Genomic DNA, 21,485 nt, shown 5'->3' with positions numbered 1-21,485 from the left:
GTCCTCCTGCCTCGGTTCAGGGAGACGTTTTCAGGTGAGTTGTCCGCCGCTGCTGGGAGCGAAGGCAAAGCCTGGCCGGTTGTCTCTTTAAATCGGCTCTGCAGTGTGATGGGCACGGGAAGAACCATTCCCAGCCTGCGGCAGGGAGCCGGCCACAGCGCCGCCATCCGCCTCCCCCATCCCCATGGTTACGGCTCCTGCTTCCCGCCGGTCCTCTTCCCTGGCTGTCGCCGGCGGAAGCAAGCGCAGAGGCGGCTGGCGTTCCTCGCCCGAGTTCTGGAAGCTGCGTGCGGAGAATCGCGCTGCATGTCTGCCGTCCTGGCTCTGACTCACGTCCCCGGCTGCAGCCCTGCTATCTGTTGATAACTCTGCCGGGAGCGGGGCGCAGGGGCCCCCGGAATGGAGACCTGCTCCCCTGCACGGCGAGCTCGCGGTGGCTCCCCGGCAACAGGCACCGTGCTGTTGCCCCTCCAGCTGTTTTTGCCAAAATAGGTGAGAAGTTGGGTACCGCGTCTCAGGGTCTGAGCAGTGGGTGGACCTGGGGGCCGGGAAGCGGCAGGAGGTGGGGGAGGCAAAGTGGGAGCCCGCTGCCCACAGAGCCCGTTCTCCACCGTTTCTCGGGCGTCAGTGCCAACCGGGTGAGGCGATTCCTGCTCCTGGAAATGCAGATTCCCAATAACTTTGGGTTAAGCTGAGGGCACCGAGCCACAGCCAAAATCCGTGTCTGTGTGGGGGGCAAACAGCCAGCCCCTGAGTCCAGCTACATCCACCTGCCAGGGCCTGGCTGTTCTTTAGGAGATGCATTCAAGGTTTACTGGATTCTCTTGACTTGAGCTGACAGACTTGTTATCCAGCTCGGTGAGTTTAGTTTCCTGTGCTGGGTGGCGAGCATGGGTTGCTTTTTAAATGTGCAGAAGGAAGTGCTCCCTGGAGGGCAGTCTGCTGCCAGTGCCTTTGGCAGGGCCCCTCAGGCTCCCAAGCCCAGGTGGTCCCCGGACCCTCGGCATGCCCCTGGCAGATGGAGGCCGGAGTCAGAGTCCACAGGCTGGCTGGGCTGAGAGCAGCCGAGATGGGGCAACTCTGGGAGGTGCTGGGGCTGTGGGAGGAGAGGGCGGCAGGGGGACCCTCCCCTGCCCTGACCAGGCCCTGTCTTCACAGGTGGGTGCAGCCTCTCCACCCTCACCTGCCCCACCAGAGTCGCCCTGAGGCCCGTAGCCTGGGGCTTGACCCTGTGGCGGCTGTTTGGGACCTTGACCTTCTGGACGGCCATGGAGGCTGGCGGGGAGAAAGGCGCGACATAGTTGGCTAACGGGGACACCATCTGCATCCGGGGCGCCCACCCTTCAGTGACTTCACGTGCTCATGGTGAGTCCACATGCTCAGGGGCCAGGGGGGGCCACGTCGAGGGCGGCCACCCTGCGCACAGAGGCCCCAGCCAGGAAACTGAGTCGTCAGGTGGTCAGCTAGCCCGCAGCCAGGCATACGCTGTGCCTGTGCCCAAGAGTCCTGGGGGTGGGGGAGGGGGCTGGGGGCGGGGGGTGGCCATTTGTTTCCAGGCCGCCTGCCTGGCTGCTCGGGAGGATCATACTAATTAGTTGATGGCATGCCGCAATGTTGAATCATTTCATCGGTGGAGGAGACGGCCGCCCCGCGCCCCCACCCCGGTCGGCTCCAGGGCCTCTGAGCACCTTCCCTGGCCTCCAGCCCGGGCCCCTCCCACTGCAGCTCTGCCCTCCTCTTGCCTGCAGAAAGTTGGCAGGACCACAGGGGGACGTGGGTGGGCTTCAGCGGCACGTACAGCAAACACGGGGGTGTTTCTCTCGCCAGCAAAGGGGGGCGGCTGCTGTAAGCAGCCCGGGGATGTGGGGGGCTCAGCCTGCGGACGCGTGTGTGCCTCGCTGTGGCGGCTGCCAGTTCGGACTCCGGAAGGTTGATGCTGAGTGAATAATGCAGTGTGTGTGTGTGTGTGTGTGTGTGTGTGTGTGTGACAGCCGGCAGAGCACGTGCAGGGAATGCTGATGGCCAGAGGACAGTGCAGCCAGCGGCGGCCGTGGCACTGACCCCAACAATGACTCCCAAATGCAGACCTGGTGGTCTGCTTCCTCAGGAGTGGTCAGTCTGAGTCGCCTGTTCATTTTCTCTTCGTTAGAAATGTCCGAATGAGAGAGATGCTTTTCTCCGGAATTCAGCCTCCCTCCCAGGCTGCCACGGGCCTCGGAAGCTGGACGGACGCCAGGCACTCGCCTTTCAGACAGCCGAGAGGTTGCGTGTTTTGGGCACAGGCTGCTCCTCAGAGAGGCGGGCTGCCTGGCCCGGCCCCCAGCTTCCCACCAGCTCACTTGTTGCCCGAAGGTGCCACACCCAACATGGCTGTGGCCTCCCGGGTGGCAGCATCCCCAGCTTTCCTTCCTCAAATGTAGATCCCCATGTGCCAATGGAACCTGTCACTGGTGGAGGGCAGGTGAGCTGGCAGGTGCCCAGCACTGCCCTTCAGGGCCGCCACAGGTGACCGCTGCCTGTCTTTGCCTCCTCTCTGATGCTTCGGCCCTTCCATACACTCGCTCTCCATTTCAGGGGCGGGGTCTGCCCATGGTGCCTTGGTCTCAGCCAGAACGCAGGCCCATCCAACACTGAAAACCACCCGGTTAGCCTTGCCTACAGCAATTATGTTTCAGCAGTTTGTTGGGGTTTTGTCTTAATAAATAACATTTACACTGGAGAGAGTTTCTGAAAGGAGAATGCCCGGCCTCACATGCAGGGGCACAGTTCAGGTGAGAGCACTTTTCTGTGTGTGTCTGAGTCTGTGGTGCAGACGGCTGGGCAGGCTCATCCTGTGGCTCGGGGCATCGGAGGGAAGCCTGAAGGCCCAGCAACAGGGTGGCCTGCCCCGTCTGCCCCACGCTGCCGCCCTCTGGCCACAAGTGCAGCTCCTGTGGGGCCCGGGCCTCCCTAACACCTGCGGGTCATCAAGCTGCCTCCTGGATCCCATGTTTCCTCGGCCACACACTGAAGTTCAATTGCACTGAGTTCCAGGCGTCTCTGGGCAGGCTTCCTGGGCCCACACCTCCTTTCAGAATGGTGCCAGGAGGTGCTGCTGTCTGTCCAGCGCTCAGACAGGGTCTGAATACCCAGGTGCTGCCCCTGGGAGGCCTGTGTCTGGCACCTGAAGCCCAGGCTGCCGTCACCCCAGATCTTCATCCCAACTGCTAGTCCACGAAGCAGGCGTGGGCTGGCCTGTCCCTGGCTGCTGCAGTTGGGATCCCAATGCAAGCAGGTTCCACGTGCTCATTACTTTGAGTCCTATAATCTTCGGTGACCTTCACCCTGAGCTAGGGGACCGCCTCTCCTCAGGGAACAGAGTGGCCGGCTTTGGAAGTAGAGTAAAAGGTTGTCCAAACCTTTGCACTGTCTGTCTCCTTCCAGAGGAGCCACAGGAGGAGCAGGGTCGGTGGCCCGGCGGAGGGCTCTGAGGTCTCAGCCCCTGCGCTCTGGGCGGCAGCGGCTGCAGGGAGAGGCCTGGCATGGGTGGTCCAGCCGCCTGCTGGCGCCTCCAGTCACAGTAGCATCAGGTCGTGCGGAGGGTGAGCTCCCGTCACTGACCTGCAGGTTCCAATGGCACAAAGGCCACTCGGGCATTCGGGATGGTCCTGGCCCAGGAGGCGCCACAACAGGAGGGCTGGGGCTCTCATGCACACCCCAGCGGAGCCCCCCACATGCTCTGAATTCAGGGCTGGAATCAGTCCTTGGAGCGTGCTCGGGGACGTCCCGAAGAGCCCTGAAGCCAGGACAGGGCGAGAGGCCAGTCCCGCCCCGGCCGTGCTTGGAGTAGAGACACGCGGCACGCTCACAATGCCCTTTCCCCCCCACAGTTGTACCCCACATTCAAACAAGGGAATTAAAACCCCCAAAGAGATCGGGGTAGACACCAGGCAGGGTGCTCGGGAGGCCAACAGGGAGGGAACCGCCGGTTGCCTGAGCCGAGGACCTGGGCCCAGGGCCGCTCAGGACGCTCCCAGCGCTCAGCCGCCCAGTCACCAGTCGGTCAGCAGGTGCAGGGGGTCGCTCCCACTCCAAACGCGTCCTCCAGGCCAAGGCCGGGAACCTCCCCCCCCCCACCCCGCCCACAGGCCGGCACCTCCAGCCTCGCCTAGAAGAGCAGCGTGGATGCTGCAGACACTCGGCTTCAGTGAGTGCTCTCCATTTGTGCTTTCAGTTCTGTCCGCTATTTACACTTCTAAACGCTCCTGACACAGCCTCCAGTCCGCAACGGGAGTGTCACCCCCTTAAGCAGTGACGCCCAGTCAGAAGGCGCGTCCCCGAGACGCTTCCCACTGTTCTCTCCGAAGCTCTCTGAAGCCGACCAGCCCACACGCCTCCAAAAGGAAACGTAACAAACATGTAAATGCAACGTCCAATTAGGGTAATTTGTGCTCCGAATGAATAAATTACTTATCTTTTTCCTCTGCCTTTCCCCCGGGAACACTTTGACGAAGGGTTGACAGATCAATAAGATGCAATTATCATTAAAAAGGCGACAAGGGACAGCAGGCGCTAATGAAATCAGCCTCGGTCGGAACAGAACCGCAAGGAAGGACGTCCCACATGCCCCCGGCCTGTGGACGCCTCGCCGAGAGGACGGGGCGCGCACACGGTCTGCACACACATAGGTCCGCGTCCGCGGCTGGCACAGGCCCCTTGGGCACGTGTCACTCTCCACTAAAGGGTGATGTTTTGATCAGACAAGTGGCACGCGACCTGACTGACTCCCTCCTCCTTTCCTCTTGCTCTTAACGTCCTGATTTATTTGGTTTGCAGAACATACCAAAAGGACACACGCAACTAAGAATAATATAATGTAAAAGGAACTCATGCCTCAAGAAATGGGAAAGCAAACAAACCCACAATCCAGGCCTGAGCTCCACAGAGAAAAGAGGCCGCCTGGGAGAATGCAAGCCGGTAGCTTCGGAGGAGACAGCTCCTAGCCCTGCAGGCCCAGAAGTGACCAGGAATCACAGCTCCCACTGCCATGGGGGTGAGAGGGTGGGGTCCCTCATCCTCCCCTCGGGGCTCCCTAGCCTTTCTGCTGTGAGGTCGGGGCTCCGCCCATGGTTGCTGGTCCAAAGGGCACTGCTGGGGCCCTGGCCTAGGGGACTTGTCCAGGGACGTCGGTCCAGCTCTGTTGACCACATACCAACAACCGTCAGGACCTGCTTGTGGAACGCTTGCAAAGTCGATTCCTCCAGGAGGAACTTGTACATGTGTGAACTTTAAAATATAAAGTATGTCTCCGTTTTGCATTGCCTACTTTGAATTTTAAATGTCACCTCTAAAAATGTAGAAAGGCACTGTTGAGAACTCTGATTTGGAGAAAGGAAAAAAGAGGGGGCCAAAGGGAACTGATTGTTTCTTATAAACACCCACTGTGGCTGCCGCTGCTCGGGGTCAGTCCTCAGCGCCAGGGGAGCCTCAACCCTGGGCGCTCAGAGGAGGGGGAAGCGCCCGAGGGCGGGGTGACCTCCGGCCTGTGAACCCAGCCCGGGCGCACCCTCACGAAATGTCTCCGCATCTTGAGTAGAGCCGCTGCTGCAGCCGGGGTGTCCCTGTCACCTTGAGGCTGGCACCTCTTGGCCATCTTATTCCTGCGCTCACGGTTTAGTGGGGATTTCGACGAGGGCACAGCATGTGTCCTGCTGGAGCCCATGCCAGGCTGATGGGAGTCATTGCTGTTCTGTGCATGTGCACACCTGCCCTTCAGACGTCCAGTCTATGGACATTGCGGACCAAAGCATGGGTGTCACTGTGGTGTCCGGCCGTGGTCTGTGGAGTGTCATAGCACCCTCCCTCTGTCATGTCTGGTCATCATCTTATTCTGGGCCAGGGCACTATTTCTGGCCTCAATTGCCAACCAGGTCCCTTGGTGGTCAGACCATGAAGAGTCCCCCTGGCATCCACTGGCTTTTATGTGAGGTCTCTCTGCTGTCAAGGCAGCAGCTGATGGGATCAGTCACGGGGAAACCCACAGAGGGCTGTTGGAGCCCCATGAAGATGGCCAGCTGGGCCGCCCCTACAGGGTGAAGCCACTCGTGGGCAGCCCATGAGGCGTGGCTCCACCTTCTGAGCAGGGTCTTCCCTGGCAGGGTGCCTCCTTCTGCTGAGAACCGGCAAATGTCCCCTGATTCAGAGAATGCCACCAGGGACTTGCAGGGAGGGGCTGGGCTCAGGGAGAGCCCCCGTGGCTCTGCCACATGCACAGGTTCTCAGCCGCGTCGCTCACCTGGGTCTGCTCTGTGCTCCTTCCAGGATTTGAAGAGTGTCCTCTCCCTGCCCCAGCACCCAGGGGAGTTCCTGCACCCCGTGGTGTACGCCTGCACGGCCGTCATGCTGCTCTGCCTCCTCGCCTCCATCATCACCTACCTCATGCACCAGAGGTGAGGCCCTACTCTGTCCTGAGACGCCCCGACTCCCCGCCCAGAGCAAACCCCAAAGTGACACCTCCTACCCTCACGGAGCAAGAAGTCCCTGGAAGGCACTTCACAGATGGCCGGCCAGCTTGAGCCTGCCCAGCCTGGGTGGCCCTGGGGGCGACCGAGGTTCACCGATGGTCAGGGACAGCCGTGCCCCTCCATCCCTGGTGTCCATGTTCTTATCAAATCCGGTGAAGTAAGTTCTTCCTCCAACAGCACAGCGTCTGCTCAGGCGCCCGAGGGCCCGTGTCCTTGGGAAGTTGGAGCAGCCGGCAGACCCTCAGGCACGTCTGCATTTTTTTTCTAGAAAGGAGACTCTAGTCAGGTCTCTTCTGAGCTGGTTTCCTCTGCCTGGGAGTGAGGAGACGACCTGGCTGTGTCCCCATCACTCGAGGATGCCCTGGGGAATGTGAGGAGGAGTCTTGGCCATGGTCAGGGTTCAGCCCACAAGGCGAGTCATGGGCAAAGCCTGGGCCGTCTCAAAACCACAGAACCACCATCATGGGAAGAGACGTGGGGTGGGAACATGGCCACGGAGGGCTGTGGCCACAGGCACAGCTGTCAGCATAGCTAGGGAATCGCAGTCGTGGCCGTAGCCAGGGATGAGGTGTGGGCACAGCCATAGGCAGCGTCCGAGTCCAGTGCCCACGTGGCGACAGGGGTCGCCATGTAGCTGGTCACTGTTACGCCTCCTCTCAAGGTTATCAGAGATTTCTCAAAAACCCTTCCAGGCCTCGTGCTCCAGGGGGGTTTAACACCGAACCCCACCAGCCACACACTGAGGGTGGACTCCGCACGGTCTGTCCATCTTTCCCTTGATCTGGTCCTTGCGGTGTGTCTCTCTGCCCAGCGGTCTTCCTGGTTCCCACATGGACAGACGCAGGTGAAGGGCTCACGTCCTTTCTGCTGAGGGGCAGGTTCCTGACGACACACCTGTGTTTCCCCAGCGCCATCCGGATCAGCCGCAAGGGCAGGCACACGCTCCTGAACTTCTGCCTGCACGCAGCCCTGACCTTCACCGTGTTCGCCGGGGGCATCAACCGCACCAAGTACCCCATCCTGTGCCAGGCGGTGAGTCTTCCTTCACCTGCATCTTCCTTAGGGTTCATCACCTCTCCGGCCAAAGGGGAAGTTTGTGATCATTATCTTGTGTATGGAATCATATTTGAGTATCTGTTCGGGTGTTTCTCATGAAAGGAATGGTCCAGCGTCCAGTGTGTCCGTGTTGCAGACCCAGGTGAGTCTAGTTACTTTGCTCCGTATTCCATCATATAAATAACTAGAGGCCCAATGCATGAAATTCGTGTGTTGGGGGATCCCTCAGCCCAGCCTGCACCCTCTCCCAGTCTGGGAGCCCTCACTCCTTACCTCTCAGTACTCCTTACTGCTCGGCTGGCTGCTCCTTAGCGCTGCTGCGAAGGCAGGAGAGCTGCACTTGCCAGCCTTGAGCCCTGCGTTGAACATCTGCTCCCTGGTGGTCAGTGTGCATCATAGCGACTGATCGTCCACCGTTTGGTCAATTTACATATTAGGCTTTTGATATACAGGATGTATTTTTCACTTGGACCAATTTGCTCTGAGGCCTGTGGTGGCGACAGGCTGATGAGAAGTCCACTGTCCCACAAACAGGGCTTGTCCGGGAGCAGGGACCTGCCCTGCAGAGGCTGGTGGGCAGGAGCAGGGGACAAGCTACCCGCTTCCCCATCCAAGTAAGAATCCCAGGATGCTAATGCCAAGACTCATAATCAGGCAGCAGAAACTGTCACCAGCGGGCTGCCACAGAGTCTAGGCCACAGAGACACGTGTGGAGGCCACGGAGGAGTTTGCCCTACCCCCTCTCGGGTAAAAAGGGAAAAACTTAAACGACCCTTCGGCTCCTGACAGGGCTCAGAAGAGGCCCTTTCCCAACCCACAGAGCATCCCTCCAAGGACCACCCCTTCGGTTCTGTCACTTCGTGGGCACACCCGCCCGGGCCACGTGGAGGGAGCTCTGGCAGCAGCACCCACGGGGATGTCCCGCTGCTCTCCTTACAGCCTTGGTTGCTGTGAAGCCATTCATCGATGGCTGTGCTGCCATAGCCTCGCCACCTGGGACCTGGTGCACTGGCGCTGACCTCGGTGGCTGTCTGTCCACACGAGGTGACCTGTCCACATGCACAGACTCACCCTGGAAACCCGTAGGTGAGATGCTGCTCCCACAGGGGTACCTCAGGGAATAATCGGGCTGTTAGCTCTCGTTCTCCACACCCACCTGTACGCAAGGGAGGCATCAGGCCCATGAGACAGCACCTGCTCCAGAGCCCTGGCACCCGGGGCCCAGCCCCTAGGCTCCTGGTGAAAGAGACACCACTTTTCTGTGACTGTCAAGATGAGCCGCCCAGCACAAACGCGAACAGCACAGTGAGGGGCAGGCCCGCCTCCTCTCGCCTTTCCGCAACGTGGAAACCGCTGAGGCGAGCGCCCCGGGAAATCCAATTTACGCTCCGCCTGCAATGCTGCTGGGGAGTGGAGCCATCCAGACGCGAGGCACGGATTGTTACCTCTATGTCCGCACTTCTCCACGCGAGCGCCACCAGCCGGGCCCAGTGACGAGGAGCCGCCAGAATCACGGTGGTACGGCCACCCCCACCCCCTCAGAGGCCCAGTAATCATGGTACTGGGGAGCCCTTGCCCCCCCAAAATCTGGGAGCCATCTGTGTCTGCTAGCCACCCGCATGGCACCCAGGGCCTGGCCAGGGTGCACGGTAGGTAGGGGCAGATGTGACCTAGAAACATCCACAGAGGTAAGACCTGTAGAAATCCTGTTAGTGTGAGAAACGCTCGATTCTCTCGTAGTGACAACCTTAGGGCCCCAGCACAGGCAGCCAGCCCTGCACTCCACAGCAGATGCTGTCCTGATCTCCCCACTACCTTGCCGGAAGGTATCAGGGCATCATTCACTCATTCACTCATTCACTCATTCACTCACAAAAATGCACTGGGTGCCTGTGGGTGCTGTGGGTGCAGCTGAAATCAAACCTACCGGTTCCCCCGCTGTGGGACCTGCCTTCCAGTGGCGTCTGGACAGCAGTAACCTGTCCGGCGTGTCAGGGAAAACGAGATGCAGAGCAGAGGCGAGGCCAGGCTCACCTGGCTGGGGTCCCTCCTCCACTCACCGCAGGAGACCAGGAGGCACAGGGAGAGGTGATGGCTACTTCATGTGTCCTTTGGTGGGTTCCTGGGCACCCAGACATGTCACACATGATTCTGGGTGTGTCTGGGACGGTGTTTGGGATGAGGCAAGTGGAGTGGAGGGCCGTCCGTGGTATCGGTAGCCTCGTCCAATTGCTGGGGTCTGAATAGAGTAGAAGTCTGAGTGAGAAAGACCTCGGTCTCCGGCCTTCGGATGCAGACACAGGCTGAATTACATCGCCGTTCTCCTGGGTCTCCAGCTTGCCCACTGCAGACCTGGGGCTTCCGCGGGCTCCCTAATTACATGAGCCAATTCATTATAGGCAGCCAGGCTGGCCCCCACCTTGACCAGTGACACCTACACACGACCCTGGTGCCCGACACAGGACCCTCCGGCCAGCCTTCCCTGACCAGTGTCGCTCTGGGTGACAGTGAGTGATGTATGAGAAGTGGTCCAAGCTCCGAATGGCAGAGAGAACAGCCGGTTGTCATGGCAACAAAAAATGACCATGAGCCTCATTAAAGTACAAAGTGACATCATGATCACAGACAGACGGCCAGCGTTGTCCTCACATAATAGATGTGCGTCAGGGCTGCCCTGGGCCCAGAAGCGTGGGGAGGCGGTAGACGGCTGTCGGAGAGCCAGGGCGGCGTCCCCGTGACCTCTCCCTGTGTCCAGCCTGAGTCGGTGTTTGGAAAACAGAGTTCTGCCATCTACAGGCTCATAAAATCCCCCCACATGCGGTCAGGATGAGGCTCACCCCCACCTCCTCCTCCGCACTCACCTCCCAGCTCTGGGTGCTCCCTGCCCTCCTCGCCTCTGAGGACGTGTCTCCGTTTCTTCCCGAGAAGAAAGTCAGACTGTCCTTCAGTTGAGGGCCAGGTGACGTGACTCCCCACCCTGCATCTCCTGCTGCCGAGCTGGTCCCCTGGCTTCCCAGCGCCTCCCCCGCCCGCCAGGTGGGGTAAGGCCCGGTGCGTAGGACGCAGCTGAAGCCAATGGAGGGCAGGCCGAGGAAAAGGCTGAACTCACCCACGTGCAGGAGCCCATCCCAAACCCTAAATACAATTCTGGGATTTACCCGCCTCCTCGATGTTCTCATCAATTATTATAGAGTTTTCTCATAAGTAAAACTGAACGCTGCACTTGATAAATCATTACGATGGTGCAATGCTAGCTTTACACAGAGAATCTCTGTGTCCCTTAAACATTTATGTCCTCTCCCATTATAGCCGTATTTTACTTGTCATTGCGAAGTGTCAGGTTATTACTTCAAAGGTAACCTCCTTCTCTAGAACCGGGTGGAGACAGAGCGTGGATTGCGTGATTAGCTCATGCAGTAAGTGCTGGCGATGGGAGGAACCTGGCTCTGTTTCCATAGTAACAAGCAACTCCGACTGACAGGGAGCGGACTTAAGCGTCTGACCCAGAAGGTGCTGATCTCACCGGCAGTGCCAGAAACACCGGCATCTGGGAGACCCCTGCTGCGCACCACACCACCTCACCCGGTGGGCTTCTGTGTGGAGGGCCCAGCACCTGGAGCTCTCCGAGTACCTGCCTGGGCCACACCCACCACAGGGACCCGTGCACACAGGCCCCGTGTGCAGGATGGTGTGCGTGCTGCTCACAGATGCCCTGTAGCCGGCCCCAGGTGGACCACACCCAGAGGCCCATGGGCTCCCAGCCGGTCCCTCTGCAGGACAGCCAAGCTGCTTTGGGCTAACATACCTGCAAGGCTTCTTTGCAGCCCAGGCATCTCCCTTGAGCTCAGAGACCCCTGTGAAGAGCAGTGTTGCTGGAACCAAGGACCTGGGGCCTCCGGCAGCCTCGTTTCTTGTCACTGCCGAGCTGCCTCCTGAGGACGCAGGGGAGAGGGAGGGCTGGGCGGCTCTGGGACGTGCAGTGGGGAGGTCAGGGAGGTCAGTGCACTGGCGGGCGGCTACTGACCTGTCTCCCCCGCCCCCCAGGTGGGCATCGTGCTGCACTACTGCACACTCTCCACCATGCTGTGGATCGCCGTGACCGCCAGGAACATCTACAAGCAGGTGATCAAGAAGGTCCCACCCTGCCCAGGCCCAGACCAGCCACCGTACTCCCAGCAGCCCCTGCTCAGGTACCTCCCATCCCCCAGGCTCCGGGAGTCCCGCACCTGATGCTGGGATCTAGGCAAAGTGGCTCACAAGAAAACTTGGGGCCCTAGGATGATGTGGCCAGGGTTTGGGGGTGCTGGGCGGAGGGTCGGGGGCAGGAGTGAGCTGGGGCTAGCTAGAGCCTGGCCAGCAGGTTTGGGCCAGTGTGTCGGTCCAGTGTTGCTGAGCTCCACGCCATGGGTGGGCCGTGGTGCCCACGGCTCCAATGGGGAGTCAGTAAGAGGCCTCAGTTATTCATGGGTCTCTGAGTTAAGATACCTACTCATTCGCTGGGGAAACCGAGGCAGCTCAGTTGCTGGAATTGCTGGTTTCAAGGTGACTGCGCCCCGGCCTTTCATCTGGGGCTCAGTGGCTTCGGACTCACAGCTTTCTCCACGAAGACTAATTACCGGTCTAGGCAGGTACCGTCATCACGAGCCACGGAGGGCAGCCTAGGGAACGTGCAGTGATGTCAGAGTGAGACCACGGTGGCGGGATAGCTTCGAAGTCGCGGGTGAAAGGCTTGTCTCAGGATGTCCACACACGGCAGGGGACAGCGGTGCTCACAGCAGGGACCGACTCCGCGTTCTCACACGGGAATGTCACCCCACCCCACTTACTGATCAGACTCCCTCCCCCCCCACGACCTGAGACCAAGAGTCCCTGTGCCCAGGGCCAGCCCTGGCTCCTGTGCTGCCCCGGGGTGACCCCACGGCCAGTCAGCAAGTACCCCATGCTCTTTCTTCCTCCCACGTGGCTGCACGTCCTCACCCTGTGTGTGTCCAAGGACGCTGTCGGGCAGTAGTTGGACTTTCATCAAGACGCAGATTCACTGGTTCGTTCTAGAAACTGTGCCCTGACAGAAGGAGGAGGCTGCCCGAGCCTACGGTCAGGGGAGCTCCTGGCTGGGTTGTGCGGAGACAGGGAGTGCATGAAGCCCATGGTCCTAATGGGCCTGGGCTCCGCTAGGGGCTGTGTCAGTGGGAACAAAACAGAAACCCCACCGAGATCCAAGTGGGGTCCAACGTCACATGAGCACAGGAGAGGGGCTCTGACCTGGGGGCCCCCAAGGCTGGTGCAGACCTCACTGCAGAGGACGTGGCTGGAGCCCAGGGGCACGTGAGGCTGGTGCAGAGGGGCCACCTCCACCAGGAAGAGATCACTGGAGGGGGCAGGTGGCTCCACACCTCTGACCACCACCCAGAGGCTGCAGCAAGAATAGCTGCCCAGGCCTCCAGCGCCCTCTGCTGTCTGAGCCTGTGCTGTGCCCAGGAGCTGTGCTCAGCCCCTGTCCTGAGGGCTCGAGGGCTTGGAGTGACTTGAGCTGGAATAATCAGGGAAAAAGCAGAAAAAAAGGCAAGAGAAGGCCTGGCCGGAGGTGATAGAGGGCCCTGAGGGCTTCACCCTGCAGGACGCACGGCCAGGAAGGCTTGGGCCGCAGGGCAGGTCAGCACCTCTCCAGCACCCAGTGGGCAGTGGAGTCGGGAGGGACTGAACCTGCCCAGGGTCCAGCCGCCTCTAGAGCTCCACTAGCTGGAGAACATGTGGGTCCCACAGGGACAGTCTGCAGCCATCGGGAAAGGAGAGCACGCGACAGCACTGAACGGGCCAGGGCACACTGTCCCCCAGCTCCACAGCTTAGCGATGTGGCCCCCCCACCCCCCACCCGGCTGCCAGGGGGGCATCTGTGGTCTGGCCTGGGCCACGGGGCCAATGATGGCGATCACAGGCTTGAGCAGAGCGAGCCCCACCGCACTCTTGTTTAATCCTTTTCGTGAAGTCCTACGTGCCAGAGATGTGGTATCTGTGTTCGTGGGGGAGAATGTCAGGGAATTTACATTTTTAATGTCCTTGCCTGGTTTGGATACCAATCTCAAACTGTGTCAGGGGGTACCCCACCCACCTTGTTTCTGAAGGAGCCTACATAAGACCCGGTCATCCCTTCCTTAGACGTGACCCACGGGACCTGAGTCACTCTGTTAGGTGTCTGTGGATATTGGATATTGAAGTTAATCTTCTATTAGGCACAGAGTATTCGGACTTTCTACTTCTTGTTTCAATTTTGGTGATTTTTTGGGTGTTGTTGGGTGTTTTTTTTTCCAAAGAATTTATCCATTTCATCTAAGTTGCCGAATCATTCACATACACTTGTGTATGATATAGAGATGCCCCTCTAATTACGATGGAGTTTCATCCTGGTAAACCCATCATCCGTTGAAAATATTGTTGAATCGAAAATGCGTTTAGCACACCGAACCTGTGAACATCATAGCTTAGCTTAGCCCACCTTACGATGCTCAGAACACAAAACCCCAAGACGCTGGCAACACAGCACGCTGCTGGTAACGGGCTGTTGGTTACCTTCGCGATCACGTGGCTAACGGCAGCCTCCGCTCACCCTGCCGCTCAACATCACACCACATAGCACCAGCCAGGGAAAAATCAGAAATGCAAAGTGCAGTTCCTACTGAATGCGTTTCACTTTCACGCCATCATAAAGGTGGAAAACCGGAAGTGGAACCATCCTAAGTCAGGACCGTCTGCCCTCTGAGTCCTTCGGTGCCTGTGGGACGGGTGATGGGAAACTGCCTCCTCGACGCTGCAAGTTGTTCTCTCTCTTTTCTTTCTTCCTTTCTTCCTTTCTTTCTTTCTTTCTTTCTTTCTTTCTTTCTTTCTTTCTTTCTTTCTTTCTTTTGTCTCTCTCTCTCTCTTTTCTTCATCAGCCGACTCAGGTTATGTCATTCTGTTCATGGTTTCAGGAAATGAGCAACTGCTTTGGTAATTTTCACTACTTTTGTCTTTTTTTTTTCCTAATGGAGGTGTAACTGACATAAAATTATTAGCTTCAGATGTAGGACATAATGGTCGTGTATATTGTGATCTCCACAATAGGTCTGGTTAACATCCATCGGCCACATAGTTACTACTTTTTTTCTTGTGATGAGAACATTTAAGATCCATTCTCTTAGCAATTGTCAGAGATACAGCATAGTGTTACTATCGTGGCTGTGCCGTACATTATATCCAGGACTTTCTTTTTCTTTATCTTTGCTCCTATCTTTATTCTCTCCTTCTTCCTGCTCCTTTCCATTTCCTTTGATTTTTTATTTTTCTGCCTTGCTCAGCTGGAATCTTATGTCAGTGAACTTTAGACCTTCCTTTTTTCTCACAGATGCAGTCATAGCTATGAATGTCCCTCTGAATCCTGCTTTAGCTGCACCCCAGAAATCTTATATGGTATTTTCTTCCTCATTCTGTTTAAAATCATTTCTAAATTCCCTTTTGATTTCTCCTTTGATCCATGAATTGTTTACTAGTAGACGTGCATCATTTCATTTCCAGATAGTCGTGATTTTCCTAGTTATCTTACCGTCATTAATTTGCAACTTAATTTCATTGTGATCAGAGAGTATACTCTGTATGCTTTCAATCCTTTTAAATTTATTGAGATGTGTTTCTTGATGTCATCTGTCATGATGAACAGACTACGTGCACTTAAAAAGAATAAATGCTATGCATTTATTGGTTGTGATGTTCTAGAAAGAGTAATTAGGGCAAAGTGATTAATACTGTTGTTCAGATCTTGTTTCTTTACTGATTTTTTTTTTCTACTTGTTCTCTCAATTGCTAAGGAAGGGGAGTTAAAATCACCAACTATGATTTTGGAGTTGTCCGTTTCGCCCTTTAATTTTGTCCATTTTGCTTCATGTAGTTTGAATCTTTTCCAAGGCACTCACACATTCATGGTTGCCATGACTTCCAGTAAACTAACACTGACATCATTACAAAATGTCCCTCTTTATCTTTTTCTCTTAAAATCTACTCTATCTGCTGTTAATGTAGCCACTCCAGCCTTCCGGGGGTCATGGTTTGTGTGGACTGCTTTTTCCATCCATTAACTTTCCACCTCCCTGTGCCTTTATATTTTAAATGCTTCTATTGTAGACGGTAAATAGCTTGCTTTTTTGTTGCTATTAATCAATTCTGATGATCTCTGCCTTTGGAGTTTTCAGTCCATTAAAATTTAATGAAATTTTCATTTGGTTGGATTTAGATCTCCATTTCACTATTTGTTTTCTGTTTTACTTTTTGTTGTTGTTCATCCTCGCCAGATGATATTTTTTCCATTTATTTTTAGACAGAGTGGAAGTGAGGGGGAGAGACAGAGGGAGAGAAAAACATCAATATGAGAAAGACACATTGATTGGTTGCATCCCACACAGGGATCGAGCCTGCAACCAAGGTACATGCCCCTGATCAAATAGAACCCAGGACCCTTCAGTCCATGGCCGAAGCTCCAACCACAGAGCCAAACCCGCTAGAGCATTACTTCCTTTTTTTTTCCCCTTCTGTCCTTCCTTTCCTCTTCTATTTCCTCCTCTTGGATTATTTTAACATTTTTAAACTCTTTATTTTATCTCTTCGTGTTTTGCCTACTAATTTTCTGTGGTCGCTTCAGGGATTTAAATCCACGGCCTCTTCACAGCCTGTTCAGTGTGAAAATTCTACTATTTCATGTAAACTACATTAGAAACCTTGCGACTGAATGGAGACCCTCTCCCCTCCCACCACCCTTAGGCTGGAGACGCCGTGTATATTACCCCTGTGTGTGTCACAAATGCCACAGGCAGAGGTAACATTCTTCCCTTAAACAGTCACATGTATTTTAAAGAAGTTAAGAGGAAACAAAATCTCTTCTACTTACCCTACTATTTAGCATTTTTATGTTCTTTCTTCCTCCGAGTGTCCATCGGGTACAAGAACCCTTCAGCCCGAAGGCCTTCCTTTAGCATTTCTTGAAGTCAGCGGGACACTTAGTTTTATTTTTGTTACAATCTGTCTTTATTTCTCCTGCGTTCTGAAGGCTGTGTTTCTGGGTATAGAATTCTGGGAGGCAAAGTCCCCAGGGGTCACCACAAGTGACCAGAGGCAGGGGCATCCTGCTCCCACCCAAGGACCTAGGACCCGTGTCATTCTCCTCTTGGGGGACATGGCACTGGGGCCTGGCCAGGGCCATCTCTGCAGGGGCGCAGCAGCCAGCGAGCTGGGGGTGCGGGGAGGGGGGCAGAGGAGAGGCCAGGCCCTGGCAGTGGCTGCCTGGTCAGTGGGGCTGGCGCTGCCCCTGCCTGACAGCTGCTTGGCCAGGACCCCTGGGCCACCCTCCCTCCTTTGCCCTGAAGGTGATGCTGTCCTTGGGGGACCCAGTTGGGTTCAAAGGGCAGTGAGCGACCTCCTGCTCTCCGGCAGGTTCTACCTCGTCAGTGGAGGGGTTCCTTTCATCATCTGCGGAGTCACGGCCGCCACGAACATCAGGAATTACGGGATGGAGGGCGAGGAGTCGGCATAGTGAGTACAAGCACCGAGGGGCTGAGGGTGGCCCTTGATGAGGCTCCAGTCGCCCTGGCTGCAGGTGCCCAGCGGCAGCCAGCACCTCCTCTGGTCACAGACACTCATAGATGACAGACTGCAACAGCCCGGAAATGAGGCGCGGCCTTGCTGAGACCATGCAGGGCAGGGGTCCTGGCTGCCCAGACTGTCCCCAGGTGTCCATGAGTTGCCAGCACAAGGCCTGGTCACCCAAAGCTGTCCTCCTCCCCAACGGACCCAGTTTCCCCCTGGGGACGGAGGGCCAGTTCATGGAGATGGGAGAGGCCTGGGGGACCAATAACACCTGGGCAGCAGGCCGAGGCCAGCAGAGTGGACCCAGCTGTGCACAGGAGCTGGGTCAGACTCCGCAGGCCCTCCCTACCCTGTCCAGGCCAGGGGACCTCACCGATCCTCCCCACTCTCACTCCGCACAGGACGCCCACCCCCAGCTCTGCAGGCTCCAGTGCCCCGGGACACTCCCTGATCTTGGCCCTCTGAAGCAGCCTGAGTGCATCAGGCTGGCCCTGGTGGGTGGGATGGGGTCCCTTGCCCATCACCTGACCATGAGGCCACCCGTTGGCCATGCCCAGCAATGACTTCCACGGGCACCTCAGGTGCAGGCAGCACAGTCAGCACTGGGCTCTCCCCACAGCCAACCGGCCTGCCCCCGGGAGGCCAGTCTCTCCCCCACGTTCACTGCAGTGCCACACTGGGCTCGGGTCCCAGCACAGCCCTCAGCAGACCCTCGGGGTCCTGGAGCTGTCTCCCCCCGTCCCCCACACCCTCACCAGCTCCTCCTCCTCCTGCTCTCCTCCCACAGCTGCTGGATGGCCTGGGAACCCAGCCTGGGCGCATTCTACGGGCCAGCGGCCTTCATCGCCCTGGTCACCTGCGTGTACTTCCTGGGCACCTACGTCCAGCTGCGGCGTCACCCGGAGCGCCGGTATGAGCTCAGGGAGCGGACGGACGAGCAGCACCGGTTGACGGGGCTGGAGGCTGGCCACAGCCCCAGGGCACCCCCAGGCATGGCGCCCACCTGTGCCTCCCTGGCCGCCTCGCTGCTGCAGAACGAGCACTCGCTCAAGGCCCAGCTGCGGGCCACCGCCTTCACGCTCTTCCTGTTCACGGCCACGTGGACCTTCGGGGCCCTGGCCGTGTCACAGGGCCACTTCCTGGACATGGTCTTCAGCTGCCTGTACGGCGCCTTCTGCGTGACGCTGGGGCTCTTCGTGCTCATCCACCACTGCGCCAAGCGGGACGACGTGTGGCACTGCTGGTGGTCGTGCTGCCCTTCCCGCCGGGACACCCAGGCCTCGAAGCTCAGTGCCCACCACACGCTCGACGCCAATGGGGACGCACTGGGGCACGCCACCTGCCTGCAGGACTCGCCTTGTGTTGGCAAGCCACGGGGGTTTGGGCACCCGCCGGCCAGCCACTGCAAGATGACCAACCTGCAGGCCTCCCAGAGCCACGTCAGCTGCCTGTCGCCGGCCACGCCCTGCTGTGCCAAAATGCACTGTGAGCAGCTGATGGAGGACATGGCCCATGTCCACCTGCATGAGGAGGACGCGTTCGGGCACGACCTGCACCTGCACCGGTGCCTCCAGGGCAGAACTAAGCCTCGCTACTTCAGCCGGCACAGGGCGGCCGCGGCCGAGCAGGAGTACGCCTACCACATCCCGTCCAGCCTGGACGGCAGCCCCCACAGCTCACGCACAGACAGCCCCACCAGCTCGCTCGAGGGCCCGGCGGGGATGCACACGCTGGCCTGCTGCGCCCAGGGCGACCCCTTCCCCTTGGTCAGCCAGCCCGAGAGTGGCAACGTCAGTCCCACACTCTACGGCTGCACCCCACGGCCCGGCAGGGAGGTAGGCCGTGGCCCCGCCCACTTTGAGATGCTCCAGAGGACACAGTCCCTGCCCTTTGGGGGGCCTGGCCAGAACGGGTTGCTCAAGGGCGACGTGTGCGAGGCCGTGCCTTACGATGCTGACAGCACAGGCAACATCCGAACGGGGCCCTGGAAGAATGAGACGACTGTGTAGCCGCGGTGCCACCCGCCCCGGGCGAGCGTCAGAGCAGAGCAGGGACCCTCTCCCCCGTGAGGCTGGCAGGGTCACCAAGTGACAGAGCCGCTCAGAAGCGACTGGCACCCCCGCTGACCTCTGGTTATGAAGGACTCAAGTGGGAAGACGCTTTGGGCCACATTGCCTCCCCGAACCCCGAGGTCAGACAAGCTGTCGTGCCCACAGTCACCCCTCGTGGACCCGAAGCGCCCGTCCCCGGGCAGCCCAGCCACGCAGCAGGCAGAGGAACCGGCCCGGCCTCCGTGTGGGGGCCTGCCCGCCTGTGACGGCCGCGGCAGGAGGCACACTGATCTTTCTCGTGTTCAATGTGTGTGTTCAGTCTTGTTCCAGGGGCAGGCAGCCTGCTGGCCAGCCCAGTGCACTCTGAACCTGGGCCCCACGTCTGAGCCGACGCCCATGCCATCTCCACCTCAGCCCCCACCCTGAATGCAGCCCCAGCCCCGCAGGCTGAGGGCCTCACAGACGCGGGGCACCCAGCTGTGCTCTGGGAGCACGTGGCCTTCAGGGGGGTGGAGGGGGCCCCACGGCTCTGCAAAAGCCCAACTGTCCTTTAACAAATATTCCATTTCCTAAGCCAGCCGCCGTCAGGACTAGATCCTGCCCCAACATGGGAATTTGGGGAAAATAAAGTTCCCTGCCCCGCAAAGAGAAGGAGCTGGCATTTCCATGAACATCTGGGCACAAAGCCCTGACTCAGAGGACAGAAGTGCCCCATCCCATGGCTGGGGTCAGTGGGTCCTCACAGGGGCAGAAGCCTGGACGCCCAGAAGGATGTGACGTGCGTGTGAGACCATGCACAACCGCCCCTCCCTTCCCCCCCTTGGAACTGTGATGTGTGTGTACACACACACACACACACACACACATACACGTCTGTGTGTGCACCATACATGTACATGCCACTTGTGTGCATCACATGTTCACCCACCCATCCATGTACACTATCCCTGTGCGCACATCACCACCAACATGCACATGGCACATCGTGCACAGGCAGGGTAGTCAGGTGATCAGTGCTCTGCTCGGCTGTCATGGTGCGACTCGCCCGTGTGCTCTGCGGCCTAGGCGGGAGGATGTCCCGGAGCAGCTCCTTCCTTCGCACCCACTGGGAGAGACGAGGAGTGTGTCAGGTGCCCCAGGTCCCACGCTCAGTATCTGAGCGCGAGGAGCCTCACTTCCCGGGATTCCTGACAGTGAAGCTGTAGCTTACCACAGTGTCCGTACCTGCCACCGACCCCGTGCGTCTCACAGGCCCACCAGACAGGCAACCAGATGACCTCCGGGCGGCTCCTGTCTCCATCACTGTCTGCCTGTTCACCTGCTTCTGTTGCTGACATGAACCGAGACCCGACGCTGTGCTGTGTACACACTGTAGATGCAGAACCGTCAGGCAAAATACAGTGTTTCACATTGTTCGCCCTTCGTGAGGCTGGTTACTGGCATCCATGTGCGTCTCTGACCCTCGAGGAGGGCGGCCCACCGGCCTGCAAGGCCCTGTCTGTGCCCTGGTGCTTGGCTCAGGGCCGTTCTTCCCTGGCCCGCCCCCGTGGGGACCCAGCATCCCTCCCACCTCAGCAGCCCTGGCAGAACAGAGAGCACCTCATCATCCAAACCAACGACGCTCAGCACTAAATAAACCTTGAGGGCTTCAGGATCGACACGGCCGCCTGAGCCCAGTGGGGAGCCGTGTTGTGACATGGCCCACTGGCACGTGCTGTTTCCGGAGCACAGAAGGGCCCCGCACGCTGCAGTCAGGCGCTCCGTGTGGGGTGAGCTTCCACAAGGGTGGGGAGCGGGACAGAGCCCAGGCTGCCTGTGGCCTTACGTTTTGGGTCCCTTCCTTGCTCTGTGCACATGTGTCTGCATGTATGCACATGACTGGGTGGTGAGGGATAAGAATTATGTGTGAGTGTGAGCGTGCGGTGTATAAAGATGGATGTGCATGTGTGAATGTGCTTACATGTGTGCTGTATGTACATTGGATAGCTGTGCACATGTGTGAGTTCATGTAGGTGTGTGTGCATTAGTGAGTGGGTGTGGTGCCAGAGTTGTATTGTGTGTATGCAGTGAGAGTGCATGTGTGTGCATGCTACATGAGAGTGTGCGTGTGTGTATATGAGTGTGTGTGCTTGTGTACATGAGATGAATGTGCATGCATGTGTGTGCTCTTCAGAGAGTTAAAAAGTCAAAGCGGAGTGCTCTGGCCATTCGGGGGCACGTGGAGCAGGAAGGGGCATAAGAGGCGCATCCCTCAGCCATGACCCACGCT

The 21,485-nt window shown here is 58.0% G+C and overlaps 1 protein-coding gene and 1 long non-coding RNA gene across 2 annotated transcripts; both read left to right on the top strand.

Moving 5' to 3' along the window:
• The first annotated feature begins 361 nt into the window (after nucleotides 1–361).
• LOC308528901 lies at nucleotides 362–4,981 on the top strand. Its single transcript, XR_013996741.1, has 3 exons — nucleotides 362–492; nucleotides 1,159–1,365; nucleotides 4,816–4,981. It is a non-coding gene; the product is annotated as an uncharacterized lncRNA (long non-coding RNA).
• A 6,628-nt stretch (nucleotides 4,982–11,609) lies between these two features.
• On the top strand, nucleotides 11,610–20,626 carry ADGRA1 (adhesion G protein-coupled receptor A1). Its single transcript, XM_081104606.1, has 3 exons — nucleotides 11,610–11,749; nucleotides 17,013–17,111; nucleotides 17,953–20,626. Exons 1-3 carry the CDS (start codon nucleotides 11,640–11,642, stop codon nucleotides 19,172–19,174), a joined length of 1,431 nt encoding a protein of 476 aa, XP_080960732.1. The 5' UTR covers nucleotides 11,610–11,639; the 3' UTR covers nucleotides 19,175–20,626.
• Nucleotides 20,627–21,485: the final 859 nt, after the last annotated feature.

This window comes from Myotis nattereri, assembly GCF_964212035.1.
Source record: "Myotis nattereri genome assembly, chromosome: 13".
Lineage (NCBI taxonomy): Eukaryota > Metazoa > Chordata > Mammalia > Chiroptera > Vespertilionidae > Myotis > Myotis nattereri.
This window is presented reverse-complemented; position numbering and strand designations above follow the sequence as displayed.